Here is a 25,697-nt window from a genome sequence, read left to right as displayed (position 1 = left end):
CCAGTCATGTAGGCATCACCTTCCAAGGTCCTCCCCTCTGCCTCTCAGCTTCCTATCCCACTCAGAGGGTACTCTGGGGACAGATGGGTCCGCAGATCCAAAGGGGGCCTATGGTGCCCCTTTGCCACCCAGGCCTAGGGCTCCCTCAGGAATCCTGCTGTCAGAGAGGACTGCCAGCCAGGCCTGAAGAAGGAAGTGATGGCAATGATGGCATTAAAACTCCTGTTATCAGCATCGCTATCCATGCTGCCATTTATGAAGCACCCACCACACCAGGGACTAGGCTCGGAGGAGCACTGTACCATTCCTAATCTTCACAGAACCCTTCAAAGCTGGGATTATCCCTTGTTTGCAACTCCAAAATCCAAAAGCCCCCTCCACCCCCTCTGCCCCAAACGATTTTTCACTTAACTATTTTGATCGCCAAAACTCTTTGTATTCTATCCCCCTGCAGTGTGAACATAGATTTTGCTATGAAAATATTTACCTTTGGTTAGAGGTTACTGCTCGTTATGTATGACATTCTAAAATACAGAAATTATGAACTTGCAAAATACTTCTGGCCCCAAGGGCTTCAGAGGGGGAATCAGACCTGTCCCATCCCCACTTGGCAGATGAAGGAAGGGTCAGCGATGGGACCATGCTGAGATCCCACAGAGGGTGAGTAGCCGGGGATGTGAACACGGGTCACCTGACTTCAGAAAGTCTCCTTCTCCCCTAGCACTGATCTGCTAAGACTTCGACCCTTGCTTGGGAATCTGGAGCCTTCGGCCAACACCACGCAGCCTGGGACCAGGCCCCAATCCCACACAGGAATGTGAAGGAACGGCAGCATGCTGGTTAGCAGGGCCCATCCCAGAGCAGGGGCCGCCACGGACTCTGGTGTTCAGTGAAGGAAAAGCCATGCAGCCCCACCACGGGCACAAGGCCAGGCCCAGCTTCTCAGTCATGCGGGCGGGTTGAGGAGGCCCGGGGAAGCTGGCTGCGAGGGTGCCTGGCCTTCCAACGAGGGTGGTGAGGGCGTGGGAGGTTAGTGATACACTCGGGTACCTCCTGCTGCACGTCAGGGGCTGGTGACTTGGACTGCGGCAATCCAGTCAGGTTCGACTTCGGGCCAGCGGAGCCCGGGTCCGCCAGCTCTTCCGGTGGGGCAGGGGAGCACTGCTTCTCCGGGATTCCAGGCTTGGCCGGGGAGCCTGGTTTCCCTGAGGAGCCCGGCTCCTGGCTGGAGGGCTTCTCCCCCTTCCCAGGAGACTGCCTGCCACGGGGCTTGTGGTCCTTGGCCCTGCCCCGAGACATCAGGCTCCGTAGACCCACAGAGAGCTCATCCTTGGCTGCCTCCTTCTTTGCTTCAGGCTTAGGTGGAGGAGGGGGAGGTGGAGGAGGTGGTGGCTTGGGACCAGGGGCCTTTTCTCCCCTCTTGCCTCGAGCTGGGTGCTCAGGGGACCTGACCCCTCTGCTTGAAGGCTCCTTGGCACTCCCAGGCTCCTCACCAGGCAGCACCTTGCTCACCACCTTCCTAACTGCGTTTGCCACTCTCTTCCGGGACAGGCCCTGGGCCTCCTCACTTGGGCCTTCTGCTGAGGCAGCCCCCAGGCCATTCATGGCGAGTGTGGGTGCAGGGCTCTTGGCTCTCTGGGAAGTCTCTGACGGTACAGGGCTGGTAGGAGGCTGAGGACTCCTAGATGGACCACTGCTGTCCTTTGAGCTGCCCTCTAGCTGCAGTCACACAAACACAGGTAGACATTAGCATCGGCCCTTGTGTCCCTGCCCACCCCATGCAGAGGAAGTGAGACCTCACGCCTAGCCCTGGATGGAACAGACCTTCCATTCGTCCATGTAAACAACACATAGCTCCAAGAGGCTACACCAGGAAGCCTTCATTCCATCTTCTAGATAGGACAATTGCATCTCAAAGTTTGGCTTCTCTCTCCCACAAAGCACAAGCAGGTACTGCAGTCACCTGCTGTCTATCCGTAGCCTTAGCACAGAGCTGTGAGACGCCAGCATACAGTGCCCGGAGGCCCATGAAGTGTCCCAGAGTTACTGGCCGATGTCAGGGCAGCAACCAAGCCCCAATCCAGGTGAGCCCACTCCCTCGCGGCCCAAACAACAGCAGAGATGGAGCATGGAGAGGTCAAACCACCAATTCCTGCCATCAATCCTGGGCCTCCCTCTGGGGCTTTCTGCCTTTGTGGTGTCCGGTCCTTCTATCACTGTGCTTTCTGGGCCGTCAGACCCAGAACCTACCAATCCCAGCAGAAACAGTGGTTGGGGAGCAACTCCTGGCCCCTGGACATGCCAAGCTTCCTCTCTCCTGCTCCCCTGATTTGTGGCCATTGTCTACCCCTCACCCCACTCTCAGGGCTACAGAAACCCAGTGCCGGCCGGGGGGAAGCTTCTACCTCAGGCTGCTCTGTCAAGTCTCTACAGCTTTCCTCCTGCCACCTTCCCAAGGGCTGGAGGCGTCCTGGCTCCCAGGGTGTGTGTGCGCAGAGTAATAGGATGAAGAGGAGAGAGCTGGGGCCCACAAAGGGGAAAGCACTCAAGTGACCACAGATCCACTCTGCCCTGGAGCTGGGGCCCTGGCTCAGCCAGCCTCCCAGCCTCTGGCACCCGCCTGGAGCGTGTTGGCACACTTTGCCTAATGCGCCTACCCTCCCCCCAACACTGGTGGGAACTGTCTGCGGTCCCGAGGGACAGCCACTAGGAAAGCCAGGCTGCCTAATAGTAGGGCAGAGTTTCCTGCAAAGCCAGCCACGTTGCCTGGGGGAGCAAGGTCAACCTGGGGGCTCCTTGCTGATCCGGCAATGCCCTGCCACTAATGGGCTATGTTTGAGTCCCTGTTCCGCAAAACAATGACCTTGGTTCCAGGGTATACCTGGGCCCTGGGCTCTACAAGTCTGGCTGCCATAGCTGCTTGGATGCAGGAAGATACTCAGAGTGGGCAGACCTCTGGCACGTCCTGAACAGGGCTGACCCAAGCAACCTCAGTCCGGGCCTCAGCTACAGGGAGGCCCTGAGGCCGGGGTGGGGAGAGGAGGGCTTGAAGGTGCCTCTCCCTCAACCTCTTGGACCAAGAGTGCTCCATGGCATGCCAGGGCACTGCGGAGCTGGCTAGCAGCCCTGGCTGCCGGCTCCTGCTCCCTTCTCCGCCCTCTTCTGGCTCTCCTCCCATCCCCCTGACTGAAGATGGTGACAATGGTGATGCTAACACACAGTGTTTATTATGTGCCGGGAAGTCTTCTAAGCACTTCACGTGTAATTTTCTGGAGTATCTGGATACTCCCGGGCCCCTCCCCAGCATATCTCAAGCACACCCCTTTGAAATCACTGGCTAACCTGGCAGGATTAATTACACATCAGGTGGAAGCCACAGAGTCTGGCTAATCAAACCTCCATCCAAGGAAGTGGGGGAACTGGGACAGGCACCATCTGGGGTAATGAAGCCCGGATCCGCTTTGTGACCCAGCTCTGCCCCAGGGCCCCCCGCACTCCTGCCCCCTGTGCCGACAGCGGCCCTCTCCTAACTACACGTCTCTAGACCTGGCTATTCTGGAACCGTCTCTCTTTTCTTGCTTGAAAAGAGTCCAGCTTTATTCAGGGTCTCTATCTCGAGGCAGAGTGACCTGGGGGAGAAGTTGGGGACACCAACCAGCCGGAGCCTGCCTCCAGGTCACCCGCACCAAGCAGCTGACGGGGTCTTGGGAAGAGACAAAACAGCTGCGGTGAAATCCCTCCCTGTGCCGGTCTTGTGTCACCAGAGCAGGACGAAGAGTCCCAACAGCTGAGCTCTCCTCTGGTGCTCCCCAGCCTAAGAGTTTGCCCGCCTAGGACTCTCCAGCCCCAGAGGGTCCAGAAAACCAGAGCTAAAGGTAGGAACTAAAGAGAGGGGCCGGGGGAGGTGTCCAAAGCGCCTCGGTGTTCCCGTCTCCTTCGCGCACCCCAGAGGTTGGCATCACACATGCTGCGCTTTCTGCCCCTTTAGTGGCATTCCCTCTGGCCACCCAGAGACGAAGGGGCACCTGCCATGCCTGCCTGGTCCGCGGAACCGCCTCACGGACTAGGCGAAGGCAGGCAGGCACACCCACCCGGGCACACGCACCGGGGGCTCAGAGAAACACTTACAGCCCCTTCCTCCTTGCCAGGGGGGCCAGGCTTCGGCAGAGTTTTGTCCTCCTCTTTAACCTGAGGGAGCAGACAAAGAAGTCACTGGCAGGTCAGGGCGGGAAAGAGCATTAAAAGCATAGGAGGAAAACATCCGAGGGGCCCTCCCTCCCGAGCGGGCAGAGTTCCTGCGCATTTGGGAGTACTGGGGTGAGGGACATGAGCAATGGATACCCTGCGCTGCGGTCAAAACTGTCCAGTGACAGCTTCAAGAATGAATAGCGGGATCAAGTACCCTTGCCGTTGGCCACCAGTCACGTGGCCCACTTGGGCGGTCTGAAGAGTGCCATCATGGGCTTGGTTACAGGGTGGACAGAAAGGTCCAGCTAACTCAACCCATGCTCAACTGCAAGAGTCATTCTCAGCTCAGATGAGAAGTAGTCTGAATAAGAGGCTCCTGACCTAGTGACTAAGGAGGGAATAACCCCAGGGTGGGAGCCCTACTGGGCCATCGGAGGTAGAATGGGCGGCCCTTACCAGGCTGGCTCCAACTTGCTTTTAGGTCCCTGTGATCCCCCCTGGCCCAGAGCCTGAATGCCTTCCCAGCCACACAGCTGAGCTTGGACTGGGGACAGGAAATGGGGCAGAGGCAGGGAGGCCAGATATTTTGCCAACCTCAGACCCACAAAACTGCTAACCGTGCAGCTGAGGGAGGGAACCCCAAGGTTGGGGGCAGAATTTACAAGGAGAGATGCCTGAGCTCTGGCTGTTCTGGCCAGGAGGTTGGGCTCAGCCCAGAAGCTAGAGGGCAAGAGCAGAGTTGGGAAAAGCTCAGACAATGCCTCATGGACTTCGTTTCTCTTCTTTCCCCAGTCACTTAGGACTATGGGAAAAAGGCAGGTCTGCGAGCAGCTCTACCCGTCTTCAACATGCCTTTCCTTCCGGGCACAGTGGGGTAAAAGCATTGGAAGGAGTCCTCAATTCCTGATGGAAAAGATCTTTAGGAACGTTTCCAGAATCATGTTAATTATCCCCCTGGGGGGAGGGGGAGTCTTTGGCTACTTTTGAGCTCTAATTAGCAGTGCCTAGGGGCACTGACCAGCATGATGGCCGCTGAAGTTTTAAAGCTGCGACTTGTCTACCGAGCTATTTTCAATGGGCTGAAGCTTCAAAGTTAGCTCACACTGTTACGGACAGGGGGGAAATGGCAATTATTCATCAGAGTGCGCTCTACTACTTTAGAAATTGGGACTGGAGCAGATAAAGGGAAGGGAGGGGCTGGTGGAGAGAGGATGAGGAGGAGTGGGAGAGACTGGGTCTGCACCTGCTGCCCCCACCCCCGGTGCCTATCCCTCACACCACCCCACACCCCCAAGGTCACACCATGCATTAGCTCCTGGGCACACAGGTTAGGGGAGCAGCAAGTGTTCACAAACCACACAGACAAGCTCATTACTGCACGCGGTGCTATTAGCTTGGGCTCAGGGATGGCCCAGATTCCGAGTCCACTCCGTGTCCGCCACCGGCTCCAATTCTGTCCTCCCTCCAGTGATGCGAGCTTAGGACCCCAAGTGTCCCGCCCAAGTGGTGAGGCACTGGGGGAAACACTGGCTGCCCCCCGAAAGGTCTGGGACACTAGGCCCAGCTCTGAGCTCAGCTCTGGATTTAGCCTGAGGCTGACTCACGGCCTCCCCCACTGCCCCCCCAACCAAGGGCTCTGTCTGTTACAGGTCATTGCCCAGCTGGGGACTGTGCACAGCACAAAGGCACGCCCAGGTCGGCAGCCTGAATCACCCTCTGGAACCCAGGCAGCCAACTGGCCTGGCTCCCAACCCTTGGCTCCTTTCCTTCTACCCACCACAGTCCCCAGACCAGGGGGGACCCAGTTCCAGAAGCCTCAGAACCAACGCCATCCCCCGCGGCCCCCCACAGCGGCCCACGTTCCCAGCGGTGAGTCAGAGCAGCCCGTGGAGGGGGGGGAGGGGGGCAGATGGGAAGGGTGTGGGGTGGTTAACTTGGAGGGGCACCAGTGGGACAAAAGGCAGCTCAGCTTACCAGAGGTGGAGCTCAGAGAAGGAGCATGACTCAGCACAGAAGCCCATCCAGAGCAGAGCGATTCTCCCCAGTCCCCAAATACACGCTCATGCCCCAGTCTGTCTCTAGTTCCCCAAGCTCCCTTGCCCACAAGCCAGACTCCTGCCTGCACACACCATGCCAAGCACATAGGAAAAGCATAAGGATTTTGAGACCCAACTTTCCTTTTGCTCCCAGAAGGCGAACCTTGATGAAAAGGCCATGGTGCTGAAGGTAGCCTGCCCCCTGGGTCAGAGAAGACACAGGCAGGGTGGGCAGGGTCTCTCAGGAAATCGGAGTCTTCCTAAAGGCCACCACCTGCCAGGACAAACACTGTGGGCAACAGGGGACAGAGGGGAGGAAACGAAAGGGGAAAGATTACAGAGCTCAAAAAGTCAGAGGAGGAGTGAGGGATAAAGCACTGGGGGAAAGAGCTGGCAAGGTGGGGTACAGAACTTAGAACTTCCTGCCCTCGGGAGCTGTGTGTCCTTGAATAAGCCACCTCACCTCTCTGGGCTTCTCTATAGAATTAGGGTATGGACCAGTCTAGACAATGGCTGATGTCCTTTCCAGGTCTGCACCCTAGGAGTCTGGGTAAAGAGAGGCACTCAAGCCCTTAACTCAGTGAACTGACGTTACGGGCCTGTGAGGGCATTAACAAAGCTTCCCCAGGACTGCAGCAACTTTGGCTTTCTACCTGCAACACGCCATCACCAGCCTGGAGGAAGGGGACCTGGAGAATTGTAAAGCCACTTCACCTATGGGTGAGAAATTAGGACTGGTCCTCTTGAAAATCAACAGGCAGAATCTGCCTCAGCCCAGAGAGAGGCTTTGTTCAAAGAATCCATTCAGTTCAGTGGGGTTCAAGAACTCGTTTGTTCTTATTACTGCTTATCATGAATTAACAGTGAAAAATTGGAGAATTTTTTGTTTTCAGTTAATTGTTTTTATTTTCTTTATTATTTTTATTTTAAGTTTATTTATTTCGAGAGAGACAGAGACAGAGAGACAGGGAGAGGGAGAATGTGAGCAGGGAGGGGCAGAGAGAGAGGGAGAGAGAGAATCCCAAGCAGGCTCCTCACTGTGAGCACAGAGCCAGAAGCAAGGCTCGATCCCACAAACTGTGAGATCATGACCTGAGCCAAGATTAGGAGTCAGATGCCCAGCCAACTGAGCCACCCAGGCGCCCCACAATTAATTATTTTTAACTTGCTTTGTCGACTTGTCTCTTTTACTATCCAGTTCATATGCTAGATGTGAAGTTTAATTATTTAATTCATTTGTTCTTTGCTCTCCTGCTCAAGTTTTTCTATGTGTACAGAGGGAAGTCCACTCATCCCAGGCTGTGAGGACACCAGTCCATTCACGCCCGGGCCTGTTCCTCTCTATCAGCTCTTCCTTAGAAATATCACTCTAGGCACAAAGATGGGGTTCTCCGCAGAGGAAATTCTCTCTGTGGCTTTTGTAAGGAACTGCCTGAATATTTCTCCTTTCTTCCTTATCACTGGATTTTAAGATTTGCTTAGAATCCAAAAAACCTGTCTTTAGCCAATACGTAACAGATGAGGAACTCAACCCCAAAGACGGAGGCAATGTCTCCATCACGGTCACTGCCAGATCTGGGAACAAACCCTGACCTGCTCCCTCGTGGGACTTCAGCCATTTCTTTTGTTTTGTTTTTTTAATTTTTTTTTTTAATGTTTACTTTTGAGAGAGAGACAGAGTGCAAGCAGGGGAGGGGCAGGAGAGAGGGAGACACAGAATCCAAAGTAGGCTCCAGAGTCTGAGCTGTCAGCACAGGGCTGGACGCGGGGCTTGAACTCACAAACCACGAGATCATGACTCGAGCCGAAGTCAGACGCTTAATCAACGGAGACACCCAGGTGCCCCAAACTGCAGCCATTTCTGACATCATTAATTATTGAATATGGAACACCTACCCTAATGAGATAGGCCCTGTAAAAGTATTTAACACATTAAAAAAAAAATGTTTATTTATTTTTGAGAGAGAGCACAAGTGCGGAAGGGGCAGAGAAAGAAAGACACAGGATTCTAAGCAGGCTCTGCCTATCAGCAGAGAGGCCAACACTGGGCTTGAATCCACAAACCATGAGATCATGCCCTGAGCCAAAAGTTGGACGCTCAACCGACTGAGCCACCCAGGTGCCCCTTTAACACATATTTTTACTCTTATTTATTTATTTTAAAGTTTATTTATTTTATTTTGAGAGAGAGAGAGAGAGAGAGGGAGAGAGCACGTGGGAAGAGCAGAGAAAGAGGGAAAGAGAGAGAACACCAAGCAGGTCCCTAGAGCCCGATACAAGGCTTAAACCTGCGAACCATGAGATCGTGACCCAAGCCGAAACCGAGTCAGATGCTTAACCGACTGAGGCACCCAGGAACCCAAATGTATTTTTAAATATAAGTCTTACAACAGCCTCATGACATCAGTCTCATTTTACTAATGAGGAAGAAGACTCAGAATGAGATTAAGTCACAAAGCCATTCAGTGGTGGAGCTGAGATTTGAACCCAAGGTGCTCTGAGTGCAAGGCCCATGCTGCTCCCTGAGAGGCCTACCTTTGGCCCTGGCTTAGGCAGGATCTGAGGGGCTGAGTCATCCTGGTGTATGTACTGTGTCGGTGTCAGTGTTCAGGAGGTCTGGATCAAGCTAAAGCATGGATGGACAGGGAGGGCACTAGCGTTCCAGGTGCCCAAACAGAGTTTCTAGACTTGCAAAGGGAGACCCCAGCCACGATCCTGCCCCTCTGAGGCTCTGACCACCTCCCCGACTACTCTCTCTGGCACTTCTGGCTTCTTCCGTTGAGGGAAGGGAAGAGAAACCAATGCTCACGGAATACTTGCTAGGAGCCAGGCACAGTGGCAGTTGCTTCATACTGTCTCCTTATTTAATCCTCTCAACAGCCCACTTTTTAGATAAGGAAATAGAGAGGGTAAGTACCTGGCTGAGGGCCCCAAAGTCAGTAAGTGGCGGCCCTGGGATTCGCAAGCAGGTTGTGCGCCTACAACGTTCCCTGGACTGTGGTTTCTTCGCGGACGCAAACTCTATTCTACCCATCATACCGTGGGTGCTTAATAAATAAATGTTGGCTGCACGGCAGTCCTGCAACGGGGGATCTTTGGCCAACTTCTTATTCCCATCTGGTTTCTTCCCTCAACTGTAAACTATGGAGAATAACACTTGCCAATCCTGATTCCCAGGGACGAGGGCAAAACAAGAGAGGCAAAATCTCTAAACTGAGCAACAATTAATAGATCGTATACACTCAATGCCGTGGGGTGGAAGGGGAGGGCAGGGGCACTCTGAAACTGCTTAGTAGCTCTTTGGCAAGCAACAACAGCCATAAAATGCATCATCCTCTGGCCCTAGCCACCCCATCTAAGGAAGGTATAAGCAATAAGTCGATTTAAAGAAAGGAAGAGAAAGAAAAAACACCCACAAACCCATGCAGAGACTTTTAAAGAAGCACTCTGTATACCAGCCCCCAGTTGGCAATAACTCAAATGCCCAGAGTTAGGGAAGGGTTGGCTAAACTACGATACTTAGGTACAATGCGCCATTATGTTGCCACTTAAACTAACAAATACATGATCAATGTGACCATAGGGAAAACTCCACCTAAAATAATATCAATCAAAGCAACTAGAACCTAAATAGTATGCAAACAGGCATCATCACAATCTTGTAAATTAGACACAATGGAGACATTTGGTATTTATTCTGTTATGTATTTGTTACTTACTGTTTATTTCTATTGTAAAGATGGCTAAATAGTCAATAAAAAAGAAAAAGCAGAGGAGATAATAGCTGAAAGCATTTGTTGTCAAAGAGGAGAAATCCAAGAGATGTGCTGAGGGACCCATCTATGCTCAGCCTGGGAAGGCTTCCAACACCCAGGGGGCTGGACCAGGCTGCATTTTACCCTCTGCATGGACCTGCGAAGGCCATCAGCCCTTAACTTACCATCCTCTGTGCCCCTCACAGGGAGGAATGGGGGCACAAATGCCCCCAGGAGAATCTTTCCACCTCCGCCCAGGCTCCCCACGGGCATGTAATACCCAGCCTGAGAAAACGCATCGAGGTCAAGTGTCCATGCAGATATCCCCACACTGGGAGCCCCCAAGGGCAGTGGGAAGAGAAAGAGGAGATCCTGCTGTCTGTGACCTAGGGAACTTGCACATTTGGGGAAGAAAGAGGCATGGCATCCTCCTCTGTCTCCTTTCCCACTCTGAGGAGCAAAGAGTAGCTCTCCGGAGACCCTCTCGCTACCAATCCCACCCTAGCACCTACTTATCTAAGAACGAGAGGGAGGATGAGGGCATGGGGAAGAAAGAACAGTAGTAAGAGTAATAACAGTTAACCTTTACTGAGCATGTACTAAGTGCCAGGTACCGTGCTGAATCCTTTTCGTGCACTATCTCATTTAACCCCTACAGTATTCCTCTGAAGTAGACAGTAGTATGATTCTTACTTTACAGATGAGCAAAAGGAAGCTCAGAAATGACACGGCCAAGGCCTCATGGCAGCGAGTCGCAAATCAGAACTCACACCCAGGTCCGTCCTCCAGCAAGAACCTCCCAGGCTCACTTTAAGGGATGGAAGCAAGCCCTGCCCCCACCTCCCTTGATTCACCTGCATCGTTGAGCTTTCGTGACATCATCTGCCAGAATAACAGCTGGGGTAGAAAGCAGGGGTTTCCAGAGATGACCTGCCCTTCCACTGTGACCCAAACAAGCTTTGCACAGAGCTGCTTGAGAGGAGCGAGGCCCCTCTGGGGAGTGGCCTGAAGGCCATGCTGCCAGCCAAAGGAGGAGGGGGAGAAGAGCTTGGCAGGGACACCCTGGCCCCTTTGGTCCAGCCTCCAGTGAGAGCCCTCCCCCACCCCAGGGCGGAACAGAAAGCAGCCGAGCGCCTGCAGTCACTACCGGCCAGCCCGGAGGAAGCAGGTGCACTGGAATGGCTTCCTGCTGCCACTGCAGTTGCAGAAGGGCCTGGGTTTCCTCCTCCAACGGCCGGACCTGCTGGAGGCCTCCCTTCCCTGGGGACACTCGCTGCCCCTCTGCGGAGCCTTTTGCCGTCTGTCTCACCATCGTCACACATGGCCCCAAATCTTCAACATGGTGCTGGTGGCCTGGGGACCCAGGCTGGGGTGGTGTGGGGAGGAAGCTAGGGCAGGAAGCACCCACCTCTCAGGGTGAGGAGTCTCTGTGGCCCCACCCCAGCTACCCACACACACCTCAGCACTGGTACCAGTTGTGTGGCTGGGGCGAGGCAGTCCTTGGGCACAGGGAGATACGAATGCCCATGGGCACATCTCAGGCTCTGGGCACACCACCGCACTGGGCCAGCCCACACACTGCCAACTGCTGACACGACTAAAAACCTGACCCTTGGTGGCCGGGAGGGGTGGCGCTGGGGGAACGGAACGACTGGGAGGCAGCTATGTCTGCCTCACTGGCTTTTTTAAGGAACTTACTCTTCTGGAGTAATCTCTGCTTGAAAGAGACCTACAGACAGTCAGGGCATCCCCGAGATGCCATCTGCGCCCCTTCCGAGTGTCCGATCCACAGAAATGCAGAAGGCCACGCTGAGTCCACTGGTGGCCGTCCGGACAACTCCAAGAACCACCCCTCTCCAGCGCCTTTCTCTTGTCTACCAGGAGGAAGAAGGGTGGAAGGCTAAGCTGGCAACACAAAGCAGGGAACAAGACTTCCCAGTGTCTAAGAAGGTACTGGGGTTCCAGACCTCGGAAGAAAATAGCGTTCCAAGGAACGAAGGCCTCCAGCACTAATGGTTTGTGGGGAAGGCGTGTCACAGCCTGTGGACAAGCTGATGCAGTCCCAGGACACTGAGGTTTAGAAAATGGTGCCCCCTCCAAAACTCCTAAAGTCATGAGTCAGACCCAGGAGGGCCTTGCCTCTGAGGTGTTGTGAGGCTGCCTGGGCTGGATAATTCCCTCCCCACCAAGAAGCTGGGAGAGGAGCCCCAAGGCAGCAGCCACCCCCCCCCCCCGCCCCACCTCCTTCAGCCACATCTGGGGAAATAACAAAAAGGCTCCTCCTTTCATAAATGAGGAACAAGCATGAGAAGCCTAGGACGTTTCCGGGGTTGGGGGGTCAGAGGGACACTCACCCGCATGGCCTGGCCTGGAGCAACCCGGAGCTAGGAGTCTCCTCTCTGATGCTGCTCCGTTAGCTTCTCAAAATAGCACTGGCTGCAGCCCCGCCCCTGTTCCCCTCCCTCTCTCCAGGCCCCTCCCGTCCGGAGCTGCCCAACCCTGGCCGGTTGGTTGTCGTCGGTTGGAAGGACTGAGTGGCCACCAGGACTGCAGGTACCAGGTATGCTGGGATGGAGAGGGTGATACAGTGTGGGGAAGGGGCAGAGGAGGCGATTAGAGTGAGGGCACAGGTAGGGGGCAGGCAGTGTTGGAGGGTTAGGGGCAAGCGACAGGGAGGGTGGGACTTTCCTACTGACACACACCCGGGCTCCCGGACAGCTGAGCTGATATGGCCCCTAAAAATAGCAGAGGAATTTGAGACCTGCAGCCCCCGGCCCCACAGGCCAGGAATGAGACAAGCACATTTGCGTACACACACACACACACACACACACACACACACACCATCATGCATGAACACTCAATCACAGCACAGTGTTCTTGAGAACACACAAATCATAGGCTCACCCCAGCCATCTAATTACTGCAGCAGAGGCCAAGAAAACCACTAACGTCATATCCAATCCAACACACAGGGCCTGCTGCACACTGTGCCCAAACAGCAGCCACGCAGCCATCCTGTAAAGTCCCACAGGAGTAGAGACCCACGCGATCAGTCTGAGGCCCACTGTCGCTGCCTGGCTGTAAATACACTGGGGACTGAGTGCAGGAATCAACTGTACTCTCTGTGTGCACATCCCTCACCCCACACAGCCAGAGACTGCGCAGGCACGGAGGAGGGTGTGGTGGGTGGGCCTTAGCCCTGCAGGCAGAGGAAATCGTGGGTGTCTGGCCAATGAGCAAGGGCTGCTGGTGAAAAGCCAGGGCTCCTCATGAAGAGGGACTCTGGCCCTGGTCTTTGGTTAGTGCCACAGGATGCCCAGACCAGGGCTGGGAACTTCCAAGAGGCTGAAATGGGAGCTGGGGGCCGTTCGGAAGGAGCCAACGACAGGCCTTTTGAAGCTGTCAGCTCTGCAGAAAAAAGGAAGCTTGTCTCCAGGAAAAAAAAAAAAAAAGGGTGGGGTGGGGTGGGGGTGCTGGGAAGGTCTGGAACAGAGCCGTCACCTAACCAGTGTCCAACCAGAGTGGCTGGAGACCCCAGGCCTGCCACCCCGGCCAGTCTCGTGTGCCCAGTGGGTCCTGTAAACAGCATGGCTTTCTCTGTGCAAAGGTTGGTGAGCACCGGCCGGGAGGACAAAAGCCTGCTCTGCCTCCTCCCTGTCACACACTGTACAAGCGGAGTCACCCACGGCCATGAGGGCGTGGGGCTGGTGCCTCTGCTTTCTAGGGACTGCTTGCTGTGTCTTCCCAGGGAGATCATCTGGCCCTATTGGGGCATGTGCTGTGTTAGAGATCTTCACATCCCCTAGGCTTTCTTGACATATTGGTGCCAAGTGGGGCTGCAGACTGAAATCCCCCGTGGGACTCTGAGAATATCGATGCCTGAATCCCACCCTTTCCTCCTAGTTTCTGATTTAATCGGCCCGGGAGGGAGGCCTGGACACTAGGATTTTTAAAAGTTCCCCCAAGTGATTCTTACATGCAGCTGAGGCTGAGAACTGCTCAATCTGAAAGCAGCATAAGGCCTGATGCAGAGGTTCCCTGTCGTTCAATCACTGAGTGCGTGGGAGTGCCTGGGTGGCTCGGGGGCTTGAGCATCCAACTGCAGCTCAGGCCATCTCTCAGTTTGTGAGTTCGAGCCCCACGTCAGGCTTGCTGCTGTCAGCACAGAACCCGCTTCAGATCCTCGGTCCCCCTCTCTCTCCACCCCTCCCCTGCTTGTGCTTGCCCTCAAAAATAAAATAAACATGTAAAAAAATCACCGAGGGCATAAATGGATGAATGAATGAACAACTTAGCTGTGTGGCCACAGCCAAGTGACTTCTAAGGCCCTCACCTGCAAAACAAAGGTTCTGCCCACAGTGACTCTTTTACATAGTCAGTTGGAGACTGGGGAAGTCTCAGTAAGTGAAAGGGTTTGTCTCTCGGGGTGCCTCAGTTGGTTAAGCATCCGACTTCATTTGGCTCAGGTCATGATCTCATGGTTCATGGGTTCAAGCCCTGTGTCGGGCTCTGAGCCTGGAGCCTTCTCTGGATTCTGTTTCTCCCTCTCTCTCTGCCCCTCCCCTGCTCACACTCTGTCTCCCTTTCTCTCAAAAGTAAATAAAAATATAAAAATAAAGAAGGGGTTTTTTCTCAAAGTGTGGTCCCCAGACCAGCGGCATCAGCATCACCTAGGAACTTGTTAGATATGTAAATTTTTGGGCCCCGCTCAAGACCTACTGAATCAAAAACTCTGGATATGTGGCCCAGCACTTGTGTTTTAACCAGCCCTCCAGGTGATTCTGAGAAGCACTGTTTTAAAGGAATTATTCATGGGGCGCCTGGGTGGCTCACTCAGGTAAGCGTCCGACTTCAGTTCAGGTCATGATCTCACGGTTCATGGGTTTGAGCCCTGCGTCGGGCTCTATGCTGACAGCACGGAGCCTACTTTGGATTCTGTGTCTCCCTCTTTCTCTGCCCCTCCCCTGCTCACAGTCTCTCTCAAAAATAAATATTAAAAAAAATAATAATATGGGAATGCAAGCTGGTGCAGCCACTCTGGAAAACAGTATGGAGGTGCCTCAAAAAACTAAAAATAGAACTACCCTACGACCCAGCAATTGCACTACTAGGCATTTATCCACAGGATACAGGTGTGCTGTTTCGAAGGACACAGGCACCCCCATGTTTATAGCAGCACCATCAACAATAGCCAAAGTATGGAAAGAGCCCAAATGTCCATCGATGGATGAATGGATGAAGAAGATGTGGTGTATATATATATACAATGGAGTATTACTCGGCAATCAAGAAGAATGAAATCTTGCCATTTGCAACTACGTGGATGGAACTGGAGGGTATTATGCTCAGTGAAATCAGCCAGTCAGAGAAAGACAACAATCACATGACTTCACTCATATGAGGACTTTAAGAGACAAAACAGATGAACATAAGGAAAGGGACACAAAAATAATATAAAAACAGGGAGGGGGACAAAACAGAAGAGACTCATAAATATGGAGAACAAACTGAGAGTTACTGGAGGGATTGTGGGAGGGGGGATGGGCTAAATGGGTCAGGGGCACTAAGGAATCTACTCCTGAAATCATTGTTGCACTATATGCTAACTAATTTGGATATAAATTTCAAAAATAAAAAATAAAATTAAAATAAAAAATGAAATAAAATAAAATAATAATAATAAAAATAAAGGAATTCTTCATGGTGTACCATGGTCAATAGTGAGACTTCCAGAGCCAGCCTGCCTGGTTCAATCTTGGCTTGTCCATCTGGTGAGCTATACAATTTAACCCTGTGCTTTGATTTCTTCACCTGTACAAGGAGGGAAAATAATTGTACCCACCACACAGGGTTATTGTAGGCATTAAGTGAGTTACTGCTTGCAAAGCTCTAGGAACAGTGTCTAACACATAAGTTAAAAAATTTTTTTTTTAATGTTTATTAAAGACAGAGAGAGACAGAGCATGAACGGGAGAGGGTCAGAGAGAGGGAGACACAGAATCTGAAGCAGGCTCCAGGCTCCGAGCTGTCAGCCCAGAGCCCGACGCGGGGCTCGAACTCACGGACCGTGAGATCATGACCTGAGCCAAAGTCGGACGCCCAACTGACTGAGCCACCCAGGCGCCCCCAACACATAAGTTTTAAATAAACTTATTGGAAAAAAAAAAGTTTGCAATAGTTTTAACTATTGTTCTCTATCTGTGATCACTACCGGGGAGAAAAGAAAAGCATCCCAAGCAAAATTTCCAGGTAACTGATGACTATTCCCTTTAAGGCACAAAATGCTTTCTATTTTGAGTAGTTTCCTAAATTCTACTGCTATCTGTAATCATACAAATACACATTTTATAGATTCTTAAGAATAACACTCTGAACCCATCTCAAACATCTCAAACTCTGAGCTCCCTCTCTCGAATCCAATCCGTTTCCATCTTGTACAGAAGGGCACATCATCCCCACTGTGATGACTCCTGACTTCCCAGCTGGGCCCCTGTCCTACCAATGTCCCTGGCCACTCACAAAGGGCACCAACCCTGTCCTGGGTACAGCAGTCAGCCTGCGGCCTCGCTCCGCACCCATGTTAGGAAGGCCAGATGCCCTTTGTGTCCATATGCTTGCTTTTTAGTTCTTTTGTCCCTTACCCTGTCAGGCCATCAGCTGTCACTCTGCCTGTCAGCATGCCTGTCCCCAACAGTCTCACTTCCTTCTAACAAACAGTTTCTGCCAAAACTAGATAATCTAGAAAACTAGATAACCATGCCTGATACGAAAGAGCCCAGAGCAGAGCAAACGGAATACCAGAGACCACTCTCCTGTGAGGGAAGGTCTGAGTTTTCCCACGCATTCTAGAGGGTCTTCTAGGCCCACCTTCCATTCAGCAGCACTCTGGAAGATGACTTCCGGGAGACTGAGGTGTCACTTTACCCTCAGAGTCTTGTTCTGAATTGTTAGAAACCACGTGTTGATCACTCCTCTTTTCTGCTCGGATGACGAGATGCTGTCAGTTCTGTCTGTGAGCTGACTCGTGTTACTGATGGAGATCATCTCGGAGCAGGGACAAGGGCAGACCTCTTCAGAGGGAAACCTGAGGCCCTGGCAACCCATTCAGCTTCACACACAGCCACAACCAGTCTCTCTGATGCCCAAAGGTCAGTGCTGCCTCCCGGCCTGGCCCACTCTGCATAAGCCTACCCTATGACTCCAGGGGGCCACACAGTCACTCCCACAGCCAGCCAGCCCACCCCAGACCCCTTGGCCTGCCTCCTTCCCCTTTCTCCCTCTCCCCAGCACTCCTTGCTCTCACTCTCTTAGGCAGATCTTCCCAGGGTCCCCTGCCTTCATCACCACCAGAGCATTTACTTGTAAATGCCTTTCTACCTTGCCGAACCCTCCCATCTGTCAAGGTCCATCTTGAGTCTCACCTCCTTCACAAAGCCCTCCCCAGACCCCAGGGCCTGCATGGTGACAATGTGCAAAGAGCACACACTTCCAGCCAGGCACGCCTAGGTGTGCTGAATCCCAGCTCGGCCTCTTTCTCACTGTCTGACCTAAGGGAAAGTGAAACTCAGCTTCTTAGAGTTTCCACTTTTTTGCCTTAGAATAGTATACCTCCCTTATGGGGTTGTTCTGAGAATTAAAAAAAAAAAAAAAAATAGGGGCACCTGGGTGGCTCAGTCAGTTAAGCGTCTGACTTCAGCTCAGGTCATGATCTCATGGTTGATGTGTTCGAGCCCTGCATCGGGCTCTGTGCTGACAGCTAGGAGCCTGGAGCCTGCTTCAGATTCTGTGTCTCCCTCTCTGTCTGCTCCTCCCCCACTCATGCTCTGTCTCTCAAAAAAATAAATAAACATTAAAAAAAAGTTAAAAAAAATAGTAGGGGCGCCTGGGTGGCTCAGTTGGTTAAGCATCTGACTTCAGCTCAGGTCATGATCTCATCATTCATCAGTTCAAGCCCTGCATCAGGCTCTCTGCTGACAGCGTGCGGCCTGCTTCGGCTCCTCCATCCCCCTCTCTCTCTGCCCCTCCCCCTCCTCAAAAATAAACAAACGTTAAAAAAAAAAAAGTACATATAAATCACCTGGCATTGTGCCTGGCAAATTGCAGGCAGTGATTAAATTATTTTCAAAACCACAGTACTATCTACACCTAAATATCACCTTGTACATAGGATGGTTCTTCAATCTACTCAATATGGTGCTCTGCGAGATACAATGGGACCTACATAGATACTACAGGGGTTAGATTCTAAAGCCAGCCTGTAAGGCAAATATAGAATATAGTCAAAAGTACTCTTGAAAATCCCTTTAATTGTTCCCAAAGTATAGTACACATGTTTTTGTATATTCCATGTATCTGCAGGAAAACAGATACATGCACAGCCTATGACAAAAAGAAATACACAAAATACATGTTTCCATTTTAGACTACAGTCAGCACAGAGCTGAGCTATCAATGCAGAGCCTGATGCAGGGCTCGAACTCACCAACTGTGAGATCATGACCTGAGCTGAAGTTGGATGCTTAACCGACTGAGCCACCCAGGCACCCCTGGAATTTACTAAAGTTTAATGTGTATATGCCACAACTACACAGCGTAAACTAATATTTTGAATGGTAATCTATCTGTGGTTATGGTTCAGTTTTCTCTCCCTGGATAGCAGGGACCATTTCCTCCTTCTTTTTAGATCTCCCGCCGGCACTAGGCACACAGTAGGTGTTCGATAAGTATCCACTGGATTTAACTCACTGATGTGAAAGGTGCTGGTGAAATACACCTGGTAGAACACAATAGGGAAAAAAGGGATATCCAGATAGAGTAACAACTTCAAGGACTCTGCTCTCCGTGGGGGGTGAGTGAAAGGTCCTTGGCTCTGTTACTGGTGCTGGGCCAGACGCAGAGCAGCGGGAGCAGGGGTGGGGGGACCAGGCTACCCAGGAGGCTCTGAGGAGCAAAGGAAGCCATTCAGGCTTTCAACTAGCAATTACTTGTAATACCTCAAGGTGAACACTGTGGGGAAGCACGATGCCTGCTTATTTTTCTGTCTCTTCACAGCTAGACTGTGAGTTTCCTAAGGCAGAGGTGATATGTGTGTTGTTCATTGTTAGGTCCCTTGCACCTACCTAGTGCTTGGTACATAACTGAGCGAGTGATTGCAACAAGAGAAAGCAGACATAGTTCCTGACCTCAACAAACATACAGACCAGAAGAAGAGATAACAAATGTACCCAAACAATTATAATTCAATCTAGAATCTGCTCAACGCTCCAACAGGACCGTGGATAATGTTCTAGGAAAATTCAGAGGCAGACACCTTTTCCTGTTGGGGAGTTAGGCAGACAGCTTAGGGGCAGCTTGGGGCTGGGCCGTGAAAGATAGAAGAAAATCTGTAATGTGGAGGTGAGGGAGGAAGAGAATTTCAGGGTAAAGGAGTAGAATAAGAGAAGGCAAGGAGTTGGGAAAACAGACAGTAAGTTTGGATGAAGTGTAGGACACACATAGGTAAACGATGAGAGACAAAGCTGGAAAGGTAGGTGAGGCCAGATCAAGAAGCCCCATCTGCCACAGTAGACAGGCATTCTTTCAGCTGCCCACTGTCCACTCCTCCAACCTCTGAACACAGCACCCTAATTTTCCCTTGGGGACCTACCCTAGCACATGACTTGAGTCTGGCCGATGAGTGTATCATCTCCCCAGACTATAGGGATGGGTTTGTGGAAGGCATGTGAACCCAATCAGTATCAAGGACATATCACGAAAGTTTGGGATTATTGAGTCACACACTTCTTTTCCCACAAGACCTGAACCTGGTGCTGTGCCATTTTGTCACCACTTGTCTGAGGACGGAGCCAGTATGGAAGATGAACTGAGAGACAGAAAAGGCCTGGGTCCTGTTTAAGTCTCTAGGTAAGACTGAGCCTATAGCCAGTTCTACCCCCTGCATATTTCAGATGTTTGAGCCCATGCATTTCTTCATTTTAAACCAGGTCAGCTGGGCTCTGTCACTTGCAACTCAAAGGGCTGTACCTGAGGAAAAAAGTAAGGTAAGCGGCAGAAGGACAAAGCAGACACATACTGAGCACTAGCCATGAGTCAGGGAAAGTGTTACTCGTTTTCTTCACAAAACTCTGGGAGGTGAGGGCTGCAAAAGAGGAACTGCAGGCTGGGAAAGTAAGGCTTACAGCGGTTAAATAACTTGCCCAAAACCACACAGATAGTGATTGGCAAGGCCGGGGTGAGCCATTCCGACTCCAGAGCCAGCTCCTTGCACTCTGTCTCCTGCCTGGAAAACAGTAGGAGTCACAGCAGGTTTCTGGAGAGAGAAGGTGCATGATCAAACTGTGTTTTATGAATGCTGATCTAACAGAAGGATGCTGGGAAGCAAAGGAGGCTGAAAGCTGAAAGACCATTGGAAGTCAAGGTGAGGGCCAGAAGAAAGATGGGCAGAGGGTTGCCCTGTTCTGGCAGTGGATGGGGAAGAGAGGGTGATTCGAGACAGAGACTCGGTGGCTACAGGGGAGGATGGGAAATGGACATGAAGTTGACAGGAGGGGTTGGGAAGAAGATCTAAAGCCTCCAAGGTTTCAAGCTGTCAAGATTTCAAAAGAACAGCGTGAAGCCACTGTCCAAAACAGTAATGTCCGATGGAGGCTGATTTAGAGGGAGATAGCTTGAAAAACACTGGGCCTGAGGTTCTATTTAACACCCTAAAATAATACTCATCTGACCCTATTTGCCTCTCTAGTTCTTTAAACCAAAACTCCCTGGGTGCCTGGGTGGCTCAGTCGGTAAGATGTCTGACTTCCGCTTAGGTCATGGTCTTGCGATTTGTGAGTTTGAGCCCCGCATGGCGCTCTGTGGTGACCGCTCAGAGCCTGGAGCCTGCTTCGGATTCTGTGTCTTCCCCTCTCTCTGCCCCTCCCATGGTCATGCTCTCTGTCTCTCAATAATAAATAAATGTTAAAGAAAATAAATTAAAAAAAAACTCCTTTAAAAAAAAAAGTCTATAAACCCTATCTCCAAGTAGATAGTTATCACGTAGTGCTTGTATTATTACTAATTTGCAAGGTATAAAATGTCATTAATAGAATTTAGCCCCCTCAGTTAGGGGGCATGCACGTTTCAAGCACTCAGCCCTTAGAGCTGGAGGGGACCAGCCTCTTGGGGGAGGAGGGCTCCCCATCACTCCAGGGACACCCCAGAGAGCAGTTTCAGAGTTCCTCAGCACCAGTGCCTTCTCTCTCCTGAAAAGGATGATCTTTTATTTTTAAAGTGTGTGTGTGTGTGTGTGTGTGTGTGTGTGTAACAAATGGCTTCTCTTTTATGAAATAACAGTGTTAGTAGGCAGTGCCTGGTAGTCTCTGAAGTACGAATTTTTTTTGAAATTTTACTGGACGTCAATGATGAGTGGATCCCAAAGTGGAAGAGGACAGAACCCCTTTAAGAACAGGGATGGCCACAGGGACGGCAAGGAGCACTGAGAAGCGTAACCTGAAGTGGGGAAAGGTGCAGGGCTGGGCCCAGACACTGCTGCCCTCCAGGTGGTCGTGGCTGGTGGGAGCCCCAGGCCCCCGCCACACTGGGCCCGCGCTTCCCCGCCCAGCCCAGCCCAGCCGCCGGCAGACGCAGGGGCGGAGTCGGGGGAGGGGCCAGGCCCCGTACCAGTGCACATGCGCACATGCATCCAGAGCCCCGGGACGCACCCGCCCTGCAGCGCCTCCAGAGACCGGCAGAGGGCGGCCTCCCCCTTCTCGCCAGCCCTTGCTGCCGAAGCCGCGGGATTTCACCGCCGCAAGGCTGGCGTCCAGGCCACGCCCCCAAGAGGCGTCCCCCGGGAGCTCAAGACAGAGGGGGCTGCCGCGGCAAGATGGCCTCTCGCTTTATCCTGGAGGGATAAGGCAAGAAGGGGCAGTGATGAGCTCAGCGCCGCCTTTGTTTTATCGTCGCTCCATTCCCAAAACCCAAAACAGCCCTGCAAATAGTAGGCACTCAATAAATGCTTATTGCTGAAATAAAATGGATGAATGGATGAATACATGAATAAACACAAGACTTCCAGGGAAGCTTTAAACATGTGTGCGGGGGAGAGGTCTGAGACTAGCAGTCTAGGAAATTCCGGGGAGGTGGGGGCAGCCCCAGATCACTACCCTCACTACCACTTGCGCTTCGGGCTTGGCAGTCCCCTAGGCCCTGCCTTAGCACACCCAAAGGTTTGCTCAGAGCCTGGTGACACCACACCATCTCAAGGGCACAGAGCCCAAGTGGTGACGTCTGGGCTTGTCCTCTCTGCTAAGACTAGGAGTCTGTCCCCTCAGAGTCAGATCCTGGCTGCCTGCAGGGACCACTCCAGTAGGTCTGCTGCTCCGGGAGCACTCTGGGCTGCGGGGGATTTCCTCTTGGCCCCTGGGGATTTCCAAACTGCCTCTGCTTTGCCAAGCTCCCACAAGGCCAAGGGCCACCCTTGACGAAATCCTCCATACCCTGCCCAAATCCCACCCAGACTTGGTTAACTTCTGAGTCTACCAAACGTACCACACACACAATATACCCGTCCCCACCCCCTCTGGCAGACATGAGAGAATAAGCATAATGAACTATTGTTCTCTTTTTCACATAACTGACAAGTCTTCTCTATTTCCACAGAAGAAAAAAAGGAAAGCCAGCTTAAGGGTCAGCCGCACGGATTTAAATAAAACATCGGTAAGATCTTCCTGGGTGTGAGAGTTGGAAACCTATGGTGCTTATTCTCAAAGTCAGGGCGACTGCTTTCAAGAAGCATCCGGTTCCTCCAAACACTAGACCCTCAACACGTGTTTGAGGATCTGTGTGTTCACCTCTGGAGGCCCTAATTGGGCCTGTTTCTAGAGTCCTTTAAAGTAGAAATAAAGTTCGAACTCACTCTCCATAGAAGTAGGAAGAACGAAGCAAAAGCTTCTGCTTTTCCTACCAACCCACCACCTCCACAGTAACAGCCTTGGCCAAATCCACTGGGGCATGTGAGCACCTGTGTGTTACAAAGCTGGGCAGAAAACATGCTTGGCAAGGTGGGGAAGCACTGCCCCAGTTGCTTCCCCACGGAAGCAACGGAAGCCCGTGCAATAGCCACGGACCTGTTGGCCCCAGGGCATCAGGATTCCAGAGTTGGTGAAGTGTAGAAATTGCCAGAGTGGACAAGCCTTCCTTCGTGAGAGGAAGGGAAAAGGCCAGCATCCCCGGCCTCATCAGGGGAACTGCGAGACGAGAGAAGCCTTCAAGAGCGCGCCACCATTTTTTTCTGAGAGCTATCTGGAGCTGCACTGCTCGGTGTGGTAGGCACGAGCCACGTGTGGCTACCTACATTTAAGTTAAATCGAAACAACAGGAGGGACGCCTCAGTGGCTCAGTCGGTTAAGCGCCCGACTTCGGTTCAGGTCGTGATCTCGCGGCTTGTGAGCTGGAGCCCCGCGTCGGGCTCTGTGCTGACGGCTTGGAACCTGCTTCCAATTCTGTGTCTCCCTCTCTCTCTGCCCCTCCCCTGCTCATGCTCTGTGTGTCTCTCTCTCAAAAGTAAATAAACATCAAAAAGAATTTTTTTTTAAGTAAAAAAAAAAAAAAAGAAAGAAACAATGGGAATACTTTTGATTAAATGAAAACCAAAAAAAATTTTTTTTTAAGATTCAGTTTCTCAGTCATGCCAGCCACATTTCAAGCGCTCAAGAGCCACATATGGATAATGTCTACCAAGTTGGAAAGCACAGACTATTGAACATTTCCATGCTGGCAGAGTGTCCTATTGGACAGGTCCGATCTAGAGAATCCCCTTTCAGCATGTCCTGGTCTTCCTTGCCAAAGACTCCTTCAGGTGTTGCCCCCCGACCACCTGCTGTTCTCTCCCGCCCCTGCCCCAGAATCTGCTTAGACTCCTGTCCCCATGTGCCTTGCCTTGACCCCTAGCCTCAGAAGAAATGGGGGAGGGGGAGACAATTTAGCCACAACTTAACAACCAGCCAGGGAGCAGAAGCCAGATGCAGAGGGGCTGAAAAGGCAAAGCTGAATGGAAGCCAGCCCCCACTCCAAGGCATCCCAGGCCTGGGAGAAAGCCCCTTAGTGCCGCACAATCGTTCCTTGTTTCTGCAGAGTCTCTGGACCATGCATGGGTAAGACATCTGGAATGTAGTGGCCTGAGGGCTTCCCCACACGACCCGCTGCCGGACTCATCTGATGTTAGTGCTCCAGAGAGAGATGTCCCAGCAAGACCCTGAACTTTCAAGGGCAAATGAGGCCAATAAAACCTTGTCCTGAGCAGCATGCCGGGAGTTCTGCCCATGGGGCAACAGGGAACGTAACCGGGCACCTCCCTGCGTCACTCGCTGAAAGAACCGAATGAGGAAGCGGGGGAGGAGGACATGGTAGAGAAAGGAGCTCAGGGCTCGCTTGCCAGGCTAGAGTGGCTCCAACAGGAACAAGGGAACAGGACACGGATCTGACAGCAATCACATTCTATCACAGGCACTTCATATGAAAGGTTTTGCTACAGTAGTTAGAAAGTCCAAGTGCGAGTGTCTGGGCAGGCTCATATGTGTGATGAGGAGCAGAGAACAGACCCAGGAACTGGTAGGTTGGGACTGCCTCTCTTTTCCGTGCCTCCATTCTGTCCTCAGTTCTTGCTTAGCTCTGATCCAGAAGCAAGGCAGGCATGAAGAAGCAAAATGAGGTGTAGAGAGACCACAAAAAAGTAGAGTCTGGTGGTTCAACTGGAAAACAAATCGGTAGGAAGAAGCCTGGTATTCCAAAGTTGTTGGCGTCCGCCAAGAATTTGACTGGAGGCAGTCATGGAGAAAGGGAAAGTGGCACAATTTTAAAGATGTATCAAACTACAGACTAGTTTGGAAGCCCAGGGGAAAGCCCCAGGACATGCTCTGTGGCTGCCTCGTGGCCCTGAGTAAACCTGTGGACAAATCTGGGCCCTATTTCCCTATCTTCACCTGGAGGGTAAAAGCGCCATTCTGGGGACAAGAGTAAAGCTCCCTGCCCCCCCTTCCCCAGCAGGGCTGAGTCATTAACAGGCATGTGGCATTCCTGTGGGCAGATGGCCCATCAAACTCCCAGGCACCAAGTACCTCCCAGCACTTTAGAGACAGATTAATGATGATGACAACGCTATTCTAAGTGATTTGCATGTATTGATTCATTTACTCCTCAAAGCAATCTTACCAGGAAAGTGCTATTACCATTCTTATTTTACAGATAAGGAAAGTGAGGCACAGAGAAATTAAATCATTTGCCAAAGATCACACGGCTAGTAAGTAGCAGAGTCAGGATTCGAACCCAGGAGTCCAGCTCCAGAGTCCATGTTGTACCCAATACACACCAATGTATTAACAATACATACATAATCATCTGCAACTTCCGATTTGTGGGCCCTTCTGCCTATGCCTCCCGCCTCTTCTTTCCCCTCCCCAAATTTGCTGAAAACAGTCCCTGCAACCAAAACCAGCCCTTCAATCCAACTTCCTATTTGCCAAGCATCTGTTTCTATAGCAACAACAAGATACGCAGTTTTTGGATTTTGAAGAGAATGAGTAGGGAGGGAGAACAGGGGACGCTTGATAGAACGGGTTCCTCTTTCAGAGGCACAGAGGAGAGACCTGAAAACCAGCGTGCTAAGAAAGACACAAGGGCTGGGAGGGGAACCCAGGGCCCTGACAGAAGCCAGAAAACTCTGCCTTCCCCTGCCCCA

At 51.9% G+C, this 25,697-nt stretch overlaps 1 protein-coding gene and 1 long non-coding RNA gene across 19 annotated transcripts in view; one reads left to right on the top strand and one right to left on the bottom strand.

Moving 5' to 3' along the window:
- The window catches only part of MYO18A (myosin XVIIIA), a 102,566-nt gene that overhangs the window by 53,355 nt on the left and 23,514 nt on the right, over positions 1–25,697 (bottom strand). The window contains exons 1-4 of one of the 17 annotated variants that reach the window (XM_053892990.1): positions 12,334–12,448; positions 6,357–6,513; positions 4,129–4,179; positions 1,051–1,719 (exon numbers count right to left, since the gene is read on the bottom strand). The exons of 14 other annotated variants lie outside the window; for them this stretch is intronic. In XM_053892990.1, coding sequence (XP_053748965.1) covers positions 1,051–1,719; positions 4,129–4,179; positions 6,357–6,404 — 768 coding nt within the window. In that variant the 5' untranslated portion in view covers positions 6,405–6,513; positions 12,334–12,448. Of the gene's footprint in view, positions 1–1,050; positions 1,720–4,128; positions 4,180–6,356; positions 6,514–12,333; positions 12,449–25,697 lie in introns of those variants that run through there. 2 more of the 17 variants (XM_053892991.1, XM_053892993.1) reach the window with 2 other exon arrangements.
- Positions 12,464–20,104, top strand: LOC109251822 (uncharacterized). 2 transcript variants are annotated; one of them, XR_008418800.1, is made up of 4 exons: positions 12,475–12,539; positions 16,977–17,130; positions 19,778–19,885; positions 19,966–20,104. It is a non-coding gene; the product is annotated as an uncharacterized LOC109251822 (long non-coding RNA). The 2 variants fall into 2 exon arrangements; XR_008418801.1 differs by lacking the exon at positions 16,977–17,130 and having other exon boundaries at positions 12,464–12,539.

The sequence above is a fragment of the Panthera pardus genome, unplaced genomic scaffold (genome assembly GCF_024362965.1).
Source record: "Panthera pardus isolate Hobbes unplaced genomic scaffold, ASM2436296v1 HiC_scaffold_3, whole genome shotgun sequence".
Classification (NCBI taxonomy): Eukaryota; Metazoa; Chordata; class Mammalia; order Carnivora; family Felidae; genus Panthera; species Panthera pardus.
The sequence above is the reverse complement of the archived record's forward strand: the minus strand, read 5'-3'. Positions and strand labels throughout refer to the sequence as shown.